This window comes from Alligator mississippiensis, chromosome 4 (assembly GCF_030867095.1).
Source record: "Alligator mississippiensis isolate rAllMis1 chromosome 4, rAllMis1, whole genome shotgun sequence".
NCBI lineage: Eukaryota > Metazoa > Chordata > Crocodylia > Alligatoridae > Alligator > Alligator mississippiensis.
Window position 1 is genome coordinate 223433746 of NC_081827.1, and position 14624 is coordinate 223448369.

At 41.6% G+C, this 14624-nt stretch overlaps 1 protein-coding gene across 2 annotated transcripts in view; it reads right to left on the reverse strand.

Moving 5' to 3' along the window:
- Positions 1-1130: 1130 nt before the first annotated feature.
- Positions 1131-14624, reverse strand: part of GPD2 (glycerol-3-phosphate dehydrogenase 2) — a 126823-nt gene continuing 113329 nt past the window's right edge. For both annotated transcript variants that reach the window (XM_059727374.1, XM_014599545.3), the window contains one exon: positions 1131-4311. In XM_059727374.1, the coding sequence (XP_059583357.1) occupies positions 4186-4311 (126 nt within the window). In that variant the 3' untranslated portion in view covers positions 1131-4185. The remainder of the gene's footprint in view (positions 4312-14624) is intronic.

Genomic DNA, 14624 nt, shown 5'->3' on the forward strand with positions numbered 1-14624 from the left:
GCCCTTCATTTTTCTTAGGGAGAAACAAAACTCAGTTAGTACTAAAGAAACATCTTTGTTGAAAGTGTTTTTGCTCCTAACATTTCTCCTTCTCTTACCAGATGCAATCAGTCCAAATTTAAGGTAAGTACCACACAGATCAAGCACTAATACTTAAATATTAACATTGCTATGATATTCCATATAATATTTTTCTATGTTCACTGCAACCTGTTTTAGCTACTATAAATCTATGTTTTCCACATATTTGATGCAAAGATCATGCTAAGAGGGAGGCTCCAGGCCTGAAGTTTATTGTTTAGCAAGGCTCCTGTTCATTTTAATAGGAATTTCATTAAAAAATTCAGGATCATGTCCCTAGGCTATTCTAAGGATGCAAAGTATTTGAGGGTGTTGACTATGGCAAATGTTTTCTGATAGCTAGACAATGTTTATTCTTTCAGAATTATACTCAGGAAGTATAAATCCTGTATATCTACTAGGTTGTGGGTGGAAAAGAAGGTTCACCCCTGCTGCATATATACAATGACTTCATACAGCATGGCTAAACTGCAAATGCAGAATATCCCTGTTACATGTGTAAATTAAAACCTATAAAATAATATGGGCATTATAAAATTTGTGTTAAAACTGATAACAGCTTTCCTGATTTACTGACAGTGAAAATATATAGCATTTTTTCTGTCAGAACATTTATCAACACTTGGCAACACTGGACTAACTTGACATGTAAAATGATCAAAATGGATTATGTAATCTTTTGCATTCATTTCTATTGGTTTAAGTTTTGATAAAATTCATCAGCATACATAGGAACACTTGGCCTGAAAGGCTTTGGTTGCAATTGGCTGCCTGTGGTTTTAGGATGAGACTGCAAAACAGAATATTCAGCATATCTTACTCTGTGTTTCATTAGTGAATGCAAACAGCTTTACCATTAGTACAAATTATATTCACTTATCACTTTTACTTTCTGTTTTAAAATTGCTGAATTCCAAGTCAAGACGACAACATGTAAATTACGTATCATTTAGGAAAAAGCATCTGTTTTGAACTTTTGTTTTAAACTTGTTCAAGGCTAATCAAAGTTATTTCTGTAACTGCCAGTAACATCAAAATGCCAGTGAGTGGACCATTTTAATCAGTTTATTGATTCATGCTTTCAGTTCTTATTCAGTTAAAAACAAGGCACATTAAATACATCCTCTTATTGCTCTATAAATGCATGCAGCTCATTCTGTATATCAAAAGTAATAAATAATGGCAATAAAACACCAAGACAGTTATAAAAATGACAACCCAGCCTCAAACACAGTATTTAACAGTCCAATCTAGAACAATAACCCAACACAATACATAAAAGTGCCACATGTAAAAACATGCAGTATATATACACACACACATCACTACTGGTCTTAGGCTTGTTTGTTAAAGAGCACAGTAGTTGCTTCACATAATATTAGAACAATGCCAGACACTGAAATTTTATAGTTGCTTTGACTTCAACAGTAAGCTTGTGAGACAATCTCATCTGGAAACAAAGTGTGTTGATGAAATTAATAAAATCCAGAATTATTTTTTTTTACTGATTTAAGCCATTGTAAATAACATGTGCAACTTTTTTCCTGTTGTACAAAATAGGTAGTTATACACATTTGGCTGTACTATGACAAAATAGAAAAGCGGAGGCTAAGACAGTAACCTGGCTAAAATTCATGTAAATCAGAATACGATGACTTGCACACTGCCATGAAAATCCCAGCATTATATTCTGATGGCATTATTAGTAAAACAGGAGAACAGCAAGGAGTGTATTGGATATAATTTTGGCTTTACAGGAAATCTGTTCAATCACACTGAACAGTGTCAGTGAGAGAGGAATTTAAGGATAGGAGGAGAGAAAGGGGAAGTAACAGGATGGACAATTAAAATATATATATATATTACTGAACTATACAAGTATAATGGTTTTCTTTACCTGACATGAAAAAAGACTTTCACATCATCTATTAGAATTACAGTTTAAAAATTACTGGTAGCATAAGTCCTTTCAAAAACCAAACCCAAACCTTGTACTGTTGTATATTTATTCCCCTCCTCCCTACCCTTAAACACTGTGATATGTAGTAACATTGGTTTGGGGTTCTTTACTCTGCTTGGAGAGCTTATTTGGCAAATCCAGTTTAAGTTTCAAGATTATATTTTATCTAGAAAATATACAGATATATATTTTATCTTGCAAATGCTGGCATATTCAACAGAAAAAAAGTTGACAGAGCCACAGGGAAACAATCCTTTTTATTCAAAATAAACGTCACATTGTCAAGTGGTCTGAAGGTTTTATCACATAGACCGAGCCAAATGAGAATACACAGGTCTCCAAGCAAGAAAGCTGAGTTTCCCTCATGCCAGGTCTGCAGGGAGGTACAAGGTATGTTAGCCAAATCTAATAAGCAAAACACTTTTCCAGAGGATGTCACCTGGGACTTTTTAGAAAACTATTTCTTTCCCTAGACTTTACAGAGACTAACTGCCATATATCTGTCTTGGACTAATAGATACACAATTATTTACAGAAGTTTAGGTGTTTTTCTCCTTTACTATTTTTAGATAGTCACCACTTTTCATAGGAGGGAACTTGCTAGAAGAAAAATTTCAAACAATGACACTTGTGCTTACTATTATCATCATAGATCGTAAGGAAATCTCCGCACTTATATAGTTTGCATAAAAGATATTTTCCCTTCTATTCTAAAAAAAGAAATATGTATTTTTTCAGTTTTGTAGTGTTGCAGAATATTAAATTTTTTCCTTACAAAAATTTTAACATACAATTATGTGCAGATATTCTGGCACCTAATACTCAAGGCTTCTGGTTTGAGATGTAAACTGGCATCTATACTCAGAGAGAGAAACATCCATAAGATTATTCATATATTATCCTTTCCCCACAGTATACCAGGCAAAACATTTTGATCTGATCTTGATACCAATCCTAGTTAAAGCTAACAAAAGAAAAAGTCACAAGGCAAACAGCCAGGTATGGCATATGTTGAGACTGGCTCAAATAAGTGGTCCAAAATTGGCTCTTAACTTTGCTTTTAATTTGCTGAAAAATAGCCTTTACACTTCTCAGTAAAGTCTGCTGGAATGCAAATTAACTTTCTTATTTCACGTGATGCTTGTGAATTTTACAAGCATAAAAGTGGCAAAAAAGCGATAGTGCAAACACTATCACAGAGGTCTAGCTATTTTACATACATTCCGCATTTGTCTACAAGCACAAAAACAAACAGTACAAGAGACTTTACAACATGTGGCAACACTTGCCAGACCAAGCAATTTACTCAGGCCAGCAGACTTTTCACAAACATGGGGGAAGGAAAGGTGTACCCTTGCTTTTCCTCTAACTTATATTAAGCTATGATAAGACTTATTTTATTTTTTAGCAATTCTTCTTGTGGTTGTCCATTCTTATGCTTCCAAAACATTATTGCTGGACATTAGTCTGACAAACTATTGATGCCACTGAAATAACACAATGCTGAAAACAACTGAAAACTTCTATCTATAAATTTCAATTTCCCAGTAGAACATTTAATTTACAAAATTCTCAAGCTAGTTCTTGCTACTCTTCTGATATCCTGGAAATGAACATTTGCCCTAAATAATTATTCCTATAGAAAGAAACAAACAAAAAACCCTAAAACAAACCAACAAACCAGGCACCACTTTGATACATGCAGTCTCTCTCTTTTTTTTTTTTTTTTTTAAAGATGTGACCCACTCTATGCATCTTTTTTTTTTCTTTTTAAGTATAAAGGATACCAAATTTTAATGAACAAGGCTGGTGGTGCATGTGCATGTCTGTATGCATATGTGTGTGCATGCGCACACAAATCTTTTCCAGACAGCACTCTGAATTCCCACTAATAAATTCTACACCTAAAGCATGTTCAGTCCAAAAGGCCACATATTGAAGCATTAACAGCTGTTCAGAAAATGTTAATAAGGAAAAGATAAATGCACCAATGTACTTTTTGGAGAAGCGGCACTGAATGCCAGATACTGATCATGTTGAATAAGCAGAGACAAACTGAAAGCATTGGAATGTTTTTCCACACTGAGAGAAGCAGCTACACATATCCACTATCTTGTAGCTGTAAGCAGGTTTTGTAGTTAGACTCACAGTCCACCTCCACTTCGATCCACTGGAATTACAACTCTCTGATGTAGATTCTCTTCAGCAGTCTTCATAAGCACTGCAAGCCGGCTCCCAGAGACATAGCCCTTCTGAATAGCACTCATGAGCTTAAAGAAACAACATTTAGAACATATTATGAACTCTGCCAAATGTATTAGCCAGACAAGACATAAAGCCAAACAGGCTGAAGTCTTTTCTCCATCCAGGGGATTCCATCCACTGGAGTCTGCCAGTAGGGTAGCTGCTCTTTTTACTCATGTAGCTTATCTGTATTTGAAAGCAGGGTATACTGCACTGGTGTAATTCAGAGCTCATTTCTTATTTCCCTCCCTAGATTAGAGGTTTGCATCAGAATCAGCTGGCTACTAACAACTGACGACAACTAACAACAATTTCTAGTGTAAACAATGCATGAGAGTTAATTATTTTATCTATGCCAGAAGCAAAGGCTATTACCCAAATACCAGTGCTGTGATTTTTGTATTTATTAAAACAACATGGCATTACTGTTTTAAGCTTTGACGGTGAAGCCCTTTTATATACTGCTACCAATGATATCAGGGGGTGTTTTACATATGCCTGGGCTGCAAGAGCCGTACAAGCATCTAATGTGCATTTGAAAGTAATGCTGAAGTAGCCAACCCACATGCTGGCTTTTCAAAGCCTTTTAATAAGGCTGAATACAGATGATAACTCACATATTTGATTTTTTTTTTAACCTGAAGAGAGTCATTTAGACAGAAGAAGGAGAATACAGATCTCAATCTACCACTGGCCCTACCTGATACCCTTTTTCACTTAACTCCTCTTTTTGGAAGGGACAGCCTACTTAGCTTCCATAATTCTTTTAAATCCAAATTTCTTTATAGACTTTTAAAAACTAATTTGCTTTTAAGTCCTTGAAACTGGACTCTCAGTTCTATCTTAATGAACACACTCCAGTGCTACGAGTTTACTTAATTCTTTTTTTATCCAATGGATCAGATGAGCATTAGACTTGAAATTACATGCAGTCAGCTTGTAAAAGGCTAATCTGGAAAGCAATTGGCACTTACACCATATAATTTCTTACTCTTATGGAAAGCTACGTAGCCATTTTGTTTCAAATGTCTTCCCTTTTTACAAAGAGCTACTGCACATAGAAAAGGCCCCACACAAGCTTGGTAAACCTGAAGGACGACTGACTGCCAGGCAGCCAAAACGGGATGCTACAATAGACTGGTAGGGGACAAATGGGGTTCAGCTGCGCTTTGCCTCCCCCAAAAGCTGAACTGTTCAGGGAAGATTCCCTAAACTGGGGGAAAGTGCTAGGGTGGGGATTCTCTCCCCCATCATGCAGCCTTAGGGAAGCAGTGCAAAAGAGCAGCCTCCCACCACATCCTCCTGCCATCCTGAACAGCAGCAGAAGCAACTAAAAAGCAAGCATTCCCTCCTCTTCCTCACAGTCTCTTCATCCCAGTTCAGGCAGTCCTCTTACCCTTTTGTCCCTTGCCCTATCTGTCAAACCCTGTCATCTCCTCAGTTTTCTTCCATTTAGTTTATCCCTACTGACAGTAAACTCACTAAAACAACAAACAAACGGGAACTAGCAGGGTGCCTCCTGCCATCACACTGTTCATTTTATGTTGCCATCTCATTTACTACCGCACACCTATCTCACCTACTTAGGCTGTGAAGCCCTTATGTCACAAAGCTTCCATCCCACTGGGCCACGTAAATAGAGGCAGTGCTGGATCTTTGACTAGTACCTCTTAAGCAAAACAAGATCTACAAATACACCAGTATGTACACAGGCCATGTTAAAAACCTGCCAGATCTTCAGTTGGAGTAAAATCAACAAGTTAAGAAAATGGTCCTAATATAAGACTGGCAGTCACTATCTGGTGACCAAATACAGTCCTTCTACCAGAGCCTGAAAACAGCCTGCAATTGTCAAAGCATCATATCCAGCCCCCCCTCTTCCCCCTTACTGTTCTTGTATAACATTAGTATGTCAGGAAACCATGCAACATTCTTACTAATTGTATTTAGACCTGGGTGAAATATTTATAACAAATAGTTTAACTGATTAATTCAACTTCCTTCTGCTAATATTCTCGTGGAATATATCTGTGAGCATCAAGATTTCCCTTCATTTTCTGCACAGTTGCTACAAGAATTCATTATTTTAGCTATATTCAGTGCTTGTGATTGGTCAGATGAGTCACATGCCAGGATTCTGCTCCCTACTTGGGAAAGTGAATAAGCACATTAGCACAAACTTTCAGTCACTGAAATACAAATTCCCATCAATACCTGCACAAAAAGCTTTCCATGAACAGTAATATGCCAGTAAATTCCATATGATTAAATTAAAGTTTTCAAATAGGAAACACAAGAGTACCACAAATTTGACATAAACAAGCCTTTAAAGAAAACTTACTACCATTCACCATATTTACTTGAATAGAAGATGATCCTGATTATAGGACAGCCCCCCTGCCCCCCAATAATTAGATTCTCTATATGGAAAATTTATAAATTTGTTATAATTTTCCAAGTACAGAATCTAATTATTGGAGGTTTGCCTTGAATTTGTCCCACTCCCACTGCTACAGCAGGGAAGTTAAATCTGGAGAGGTCAGAGCCCTTTTGCTCTCTGCTTCCCCCTAACTTTTGCCCCTGGCAACCCCTTTCCTCTCTCCTTATTATCAGATCCTGCTCTCCTTGAACATGAAGTGAGGAGCAAATCTGAAAGCAATAACCTTTGAATTAACATGGCTATAGCAATTTGCATAGAGTACCCAGACACTTAATCCACCCACGATTGATCCATGTTGGTTTTTTTTAAACTACTGCAAGTTTTAACACAGGTACTCCATAAATACACTTTTGAGCAGCACTTTGGCAGTTTTTTTGTTTGTTTTGTTTTAAACAGAAAATTTTTCATGTCCCAGGTCAAATCAGCCAAATCAGTTCCAAAACCGTTTGAATCATTCAAGAACCACATATGGCCCTGCTACTGACAAGCATCTTCCACCCCAAACTGGGGCTTCAGATACTTCCAAATCCTTTGGCAGGTATCCTATGTTCAAGCCCAAGTCTGGAGGCTTGGGGTTTGGATGCCCCTGACTTTCACTTGCCCCTGAGTTCCATATCACCACAGAAGCAAGCTAGGGAGGAGTCTCCCATTTCCAAAAAGTTGGCAGGTAGCCAAGATCCTCCCACTGGAAGCTGGCCAGTGGGAAGTTAACTATGAAGCTCTCATAGGTAGTCCTGTTCACAAGCAGACAGGGGTGCACCCTCCACTACACAGTGACATTTTAATTGCAGTACCTCGGCCAGGGTATTTCCCCTGCAGCACTTTGGCACCTACTGATATGCATTAGTCCAAAGCCAAATGTTCATGATTTACCACATAGCTTATTGGGCTGGGCCTCAGAGTCAACAGGATTTCAAGCCATGGTGATCACACAGCTCAGCACTGCCCAGTATGTGCGTGTACTCCAGATAACCCCCTCAAAGGATCCATGTGCTGATTAGCCCTGAGCCTCCCCCCATGCTCATGACTGGAACTCGATGTTCTTGTCACAAGTCCTGAGGTGCTTCAAAAATTTGTATGCAGATGAAGCACGGGGCATCCTAGCCTGGCTTTATCTCATTGAGGGCAGGGCAACACTAATCATATGTTCCAAGCTAAAAGAGGAGGCAAAAGATGGATTCTGGGTGAACTGTTTGGGGCCCTGTTTGGTGATGTTTGCTAGGCATTTATGGCTGGTGAAGTAACAGGAATCATTGGGAATGGAAAAGAAGGGCACAGTTCAGCTGTGAGAGTAAAAGGGAAGTGAAAAATGGATACAATGCCATGGCTCACCATGACTTAAAAAAAAAAAAGTGTCAGCAGTGAGGGGGACTGGGTTTAATGAGTACTATCATATGTCTTATTCAAACAGACTGCACTAATTTAACCTGGCAAGGGAAATACCGTGATCACCAAAGAGGTTTTCCTACTGGTTGGGGAAGACCACGAATGTGGCAGGGGGTAGTACCTTGGCTGAGGTAATAAATAGTTAGCATCCCGCTTTCACTTCCAGTGGGAAGATCTCGCCTATATGCCAACTTCATGGAAATGGGAGACTCCTCCCTAGTGTGCTCCTGTGGCCATCTGGCTGAGGGCAAGTGAAACTCGGGGGCACCTGAACCCCAAGCCTCCAGGACTGGGCCTGAACATAGGATGACTGCCAAAGTATTTGGAAGTATCTGAAACCCCAGGCGAGGGTGGAAGATGCTTGCCAGTAGCAGGGCCACATATGGTTCTTGAATGACTCAGATTTGGAATTGATTTGGCTGATTTGACTTGGGACATGATAAATTTTACTGTAAAAAAAAAAAAAAAAAAGGAAAAGAAGAAAGAAAAAGAAAAAGAAAAAAAATCTCAGCTTTTTTTGGCAAAGATCAAATGCAGCATTTTTGGCCCCAGAGTGATGGTGTCAGGGCTGGTTCTGGCCCTTCTGGTGCTGGTCTGGTATTGCAGTACCTGCGTGCCAAGTTCCAGGTCCCTGGAATTTTTTTTAAGGGCTACACAAAAAAAAAGGTTTCCATCAGCATGTTTGCTCAATATGGGCCATATGTTTTATAGTCACGGTCAGTGCCAGCTGCATTCAACTAGCTTCATACATGGTTTTCATTGCTGAGCAGATGCTGCTTTTGGCAGCAGTTTAACAATAGACAATGTATTTAGTAAGATGTCCTTGTATGTGATTTTGAGGGGCTTTTTCCCCCCAAGCCAATTGGGATGGAAAACCTCATCGTGTATTTAGGTAAATACGGTACTTTTCATATTCCCTGTGTGTGTGTGTGTGTGCGTGCGCACACACACACACACACACACACACACGTGTATATACATACACACATTCACATATTTATTTAAAGGATACGGTCCTTATGCTACATTTTAAAATGCAAAAGAGGGCAATATAGAAGGCACCACAAGGTGCACAGCTTTAAAAAGTAACTTAGAAATACACAAAGATATCTGCCATTTCTATTTTGGAAGTATTAAACTATAGGACCACCTCTAAAGAGACTACTGAAAACAGTAAGTAAATCACAACAGGATTCATTGCTTGTTATTTCTATTTTTTAACTACAGTGTACTCAAACTAATCAAATTATACCATAAAATGTAGTCATAAAAGTAAAGAGTTTTCTATGTGAAATGCAAAGTCACATTTCTTCTTTTAAATTAAAGTTTCTTATGAAAAAAAAAATTAAAAAGGAAGCTGTCTCCCAATTACCTGACTGTGGTGGGGTTTTTTTCCTGGTTGGTTTGTAGGGTTATATTTTTCTTTTTTTTTTTTTAAATGTATTGGTATAAAGACATAAGGCAGTTCTTAATTAAAAACAAAACATGCATTTTGTCACACAGCTGAACCACTCAGTTTCAGGTGAATAAATACTGCTTTTTTGTAATGCTGGACACAACCTGTGAAAATTTTCTGCATTTAGATTCAACAATGCTCCTCTTATCTACAGCTCATCTCGAGAGAGACAATTACCATTTCCTTTGCCTTGATCTTGTTTGTTTAACTTGACACAGTGAAGAAAGGGCTGACATTGACCAAAATCCCCAGCATTAATTTATCTCATGTTCGGCATTCATCATTGCCATGGTGCAGGAAAGACCTGGCAGTCATTTGAAATACCTGACCAAGAAAGACTCTACAAAAAACAAACCCAGCTAGCTGGAAACAAATAAATGGCTCGTTCAAGAGGAGTCAAATGGACAAACATTTTAGTAGTATCCTTATTGCCTTATTTTTTTTAAAGCCTTGGAGAGAAAAGATGCACGGGCAACTGATGTTCATTGCTTCCTTTCCCGTACTCTGATACATTCCTCTTTACCTAAATCAGAAATTAAACAGGAACATATGAACTTGACAGTGAATGGGCTTTGACAGTGAATCTGCAGTTTCTCATCCTCAATGCTTTTAAATTGAAGTTTCTAATCAGTGCTTCCATTAGGAACATACAAATGACAGTGTTTGTACTGTGTAGTACAGGCCAAATTATGCCTTGAAATGCTGCTTGGCTCTCACCAAATTTAGGGGAAGAAATATATGTTTATCTGGGGCAGAAGTCATCCCTGTCCTCTTGAAAAGGACCCTCAACAAACTGTAGGATACATTGTTTGAGTCTAACAGCAGTTATTTCTGCAAAGAAGAAACTCCTTGCATTTTAGAGTTCCTTAAAAGTCAAGGGGTGTTTTGCTGTATTGCACTGAATCATGATGGCAAACAGCTTCTGATGACTCTTGGGAGTCTGGTGCCACCCAGGTGATGCTATTACTAAAGCACTCTATTGCATGTTGAGGAAATAGGAAAATCAGCGTAAGTCACTACAGACTTAGTCAAAAGTTTATGTTTTGCTTTGCCCTGAAAATCTGCTTGGAGAGTTATCCCCCGGTTTTCCCCCAGTAGCATCCTTATCTCTCTGAAGACAGGAGTCCATGTGGAATTGGGGGCATAGGATGAAAACTTACAAAAACAAGCCAGCACTTGCCCCTTCCATGTCTACTCCACTTCCATCCTGCTAGTTAAAGGTCTCCTGGTCTTTCACACAAATAGAGGGGAACATATTCTTTCCCCTCCCTTACTTTAGCCTCCTTGTAGAAGGAAAAAAGGACAACAGAGAAGAGGTTATTAGGACAAATTTTCTTTCTAAACTCAGTTTGTCAATTATAGAAGGACTAGACCCACTTCCTCTTCTAGTATGTGACCTTTCTAATGCACCTTTATAGATTAACTAAACAGGATACATATATAGAGAGAGCACAAGCTTTCATGAATCCAAGTTCACTTCATCAGATGCTGTGAAAGGACAGCATAGTTCTATATGCATGTCTCCCTGTCTGTCTTTCTTTCTCTATGTCTCCCTTATTTAGTCAGTCTAAATGGCCAAGGATAGAAATTACACATCAACCAGTATAAGTGACTGGAAACTGGTTCAAATCTGTAACACAACAGAAGTTCAGTGCACGTAAACCACTTTCAGACGCCAAGTACAGTCAAAAAACCTAAGGCTGAATCAATTCAATCTTTGCACGTTTTTTTTAAACTGCATAGACTGAACCAATAAGCAAGTGAACTCATGTTCACTTTTCAAACAGGAAAGGCAGACAGACCTCTGCAGTGGCCGATACTAATAGCTGGGGAGCGCTAGAGCACGCCTCTCAGCCTGCTCGCCACAGCAGAGAGCTGAAGCCCACAGGGTAGCTGTGCAGGAGGCATGGCTTGGGGTATCCGAGGGCTAAGCAAGGTATCTTGGGGGGTATCTTCGAGAACTCCTGGTGCTCAGGTGAAGTGCCCAAAGAATGGAAGAAGGCCAATGTGGTGCCTATCTTCAAGATAGGGAGGAAAGTAGATCCGGGGAACTACAGGCCTATCAGCCTGACATCTATCCTGGGGAAGATCTTGGAAAAAATTATCAAAGGGACCATTCTTGACAAACTGGCTGATGGCAACATCCTGAGGGACAGTCAGCACGGGTTTGTTGCGGATAGATCTTGCCTGACCAATCTCATCTCCTTCTATGACCAGGTGACATATCACCTGGACAAGGGAGAAGAGATTGAAATCAGTATCTATGACTTTAAAAAAAGCCTTTAATCTGGTGTCCCACGATTTCCTCACAGAAAAATTGGCCAACTGTGGCTGTCGCTACATCACAGTCTGATGGCTGGGGAATTGGATCCGAGGTCAGACCCAGAGAGTGGTAATCAATGGAAGTAAATCATCGTGGTGTGCCATGACCAGTGGGTTCCCCCAAGGCTCCATCCTTAGGCCTATACTCTTTAACATCTTTATTAACAATTTAGACATTGGTATCAGAAACAGACTGGCCATGTTCACAGATGACACCAAACTTTGGGGTAAAACGTCCACACCCGAGGATAGGCTGGTGATCCAGGCTGACCTCGACAAGTTCACAAAATGGGCAGATGAAAGCCTGATGGCATCCAACACCGAAAAACGCATGGTACTCCACCTTGGGGAAAGAAACCCGCAGCATGCTTGTAGGCTCGGCAGTGCTACACTTGGTACACCACGGGACTTGGGGGTCATGACTGACCACAAGATGAATATGAGCCACCAATGCGATGTCACAGCTGGTAAAGCAAAAAAACTCTGGCTTGCATCTATAGATGTTTCTCAAGCAAATCCCAGGATGTCATCTTCCCGCTGTACTCGGCCTTGGTGAGGCCACAGCTGGAGTACTGCATTCAATTCTGGGCTCCACAATTTAAAAAGTACGTGGAAAAGCTTAAGAGAGTCCAGAGGAGAGCCACACGTATGATCAGAGGGCAGGAGAACAGGCCCTATCATGAGAGGCTGAGAGCCATGGGACTCTTCAGCCTGGAGAAGTTCAGGCTCAGGGGTGACTTGGTGGCAGTCTAGAAGTACATAAAGGGTGTGCATTAGCATCTGGGGGAACACCTGTTCACCAGAGCACCCAGGGGATGACAAGGTCCAACAGTCACAAACTCCTGCAAGACCGTTTCAGGCTGGACATAAGGAAAAGCTTCTTTACTGCCTGAGCCCCCAAGGCCTGGAATACACCCCCCCCCCAGAGGTGGTGCAAGCACCTACTCTGGACTCTTAAGAAACATTTGGACATCTATCTTGCTGGGATCCTTTGACCCTAGCTGACTTCCTGCCCCTGGGGCAGGGGGCTGGACTCGATGATCTCCCGAGGACCCTTCCAGCCCTAATATCTATGAAATCTATGAAACAGCCCAGAAGGAAGGGAGGGGAAGCTGGAACTGAGGGCTTTACTCTGTCTCCCCTTCCCCCACGCCTCCCCCCCACAGCTGGGAGAGGTGCTGGAATCTCCCAGCTATGCCCCCTTCTCAATCTCCCAGCCAGCTGAGGCAGCAGGGGGAGAAATCTGCACCTGAGCTTGGCTCAGCCCCGAGGTGAAAGCCAGGAGTCGTGCCCCCTCCTCAGCCTGGGGCTGGCTGAGGGGGAGGAGAAGGAAAACCTGTAGCAGGGGCTTGGCTTTGCCCCCAGAGCTGGGAGCCAGGAGTCATGCCCAGTCCTCAGCCTCCAGCCTGGATGCAGGGAAGCTGCAGTGGGGATAGCCTCCGTGCCCACCTCAGAGCTGGGAGCAGGGCTGGAGTCCCCCAGTCACACCCTCTTCTCAGCCTCTGGGTGGGCTGAGGGGAGAGGGTGCAGGGGGGGGTCTAGGCTCTGCTACCCCAGAGCAAGGAGGCACATCCCTTCTCCACCTCCAGGTTAGCTGAAGGAAGGAGGATGGAGAAGCCTGCAGCAGGGCCTTGGCTCCACCCCCCAGAGCTGGGAGCCACACCCCCTCAGCTAAGAAAGGGGTGGAGAAAGGTGACTCCTCCCCTGTTCCCAGCTCTGTGGGGAAGAGCCAAGCCCTGGTGCTGGGTTTTCCCCACTTCCCAGCCAGCCCAGAGGCAGAGAAGGGGGCGTGGTACCCAACTCCTGGCTCTGGGGGGGGCAGAGTCAAGCCCCCACTGCAACTGTGCCCCCCCCCCCAGGCCTGCAGCACCTGGCTGGCAGTCTGCTGCTGAGCTAGAGGGTTGAGTTTTTCCCCCTCGCCCCCTACTCAGCCACCCAGAGGAGTGATAGTGCTCCGGCTAGGGAACAGAAGGGCAGGGCAGACAGCACAGCCCAGCACTGCAAAGTATCGTGGGATGCTGGGGGACTATAAGTTAACTTGAACCAAGAAGGGATCTGGGACAGAAGTTCCATAAACTAGTTTGACCTAAATCAGTTAAGTCTGGTACAGCATCCAACCAGGCTTATCTTAAACCAGGTTTGGCCATTTTGAAAGTGTTTGAAGTGCATGGAGTTTCTGTTCTGTTACAGGTTTAAACCAGTTTCTGATCTCTTAAACTGGTTTATGTGCAATTTCTGTCCCAAGCCAAAGTGGCCGAAACAGGTTTAAAATAAAAGTGGATGGATATAGTATCAGACTTAATTGATTTAAGTTAAGCCAGTTTATCAAACTTCTGTCCCAGATTCCCTGGATATTCAAGTTAACTCAGTCACCCAGCATCCCATGATGCTTTGCACCTCCCCCACAAACCCTCCCTCACAGGGTGGGTGAGCTAGCTTTGACCCAAATTGTCTGCTCCAGCTGAGCAGGGAGGTGTGCTCTAGTGCCCCCTGGCTTTTGGCCTGGGCTGCTGCAGGCATGTGGCTGCATTTGCGGAACCAAAAGTGATTCCAGAAATGCGAAGATTAAATTGATTCAGCCTTGGACTTTTTGACTGTCTGTACTTAGCCTAAAGGTATGCATCTACGCTGCCTTCTAATTAACTCCAGACTAACATGGCTAAGTACCTCCTCACCTTTCTTACTCTCATGGGCACCAATAATTACAGTGGATTCTATGAGGCTACGATTTTAAA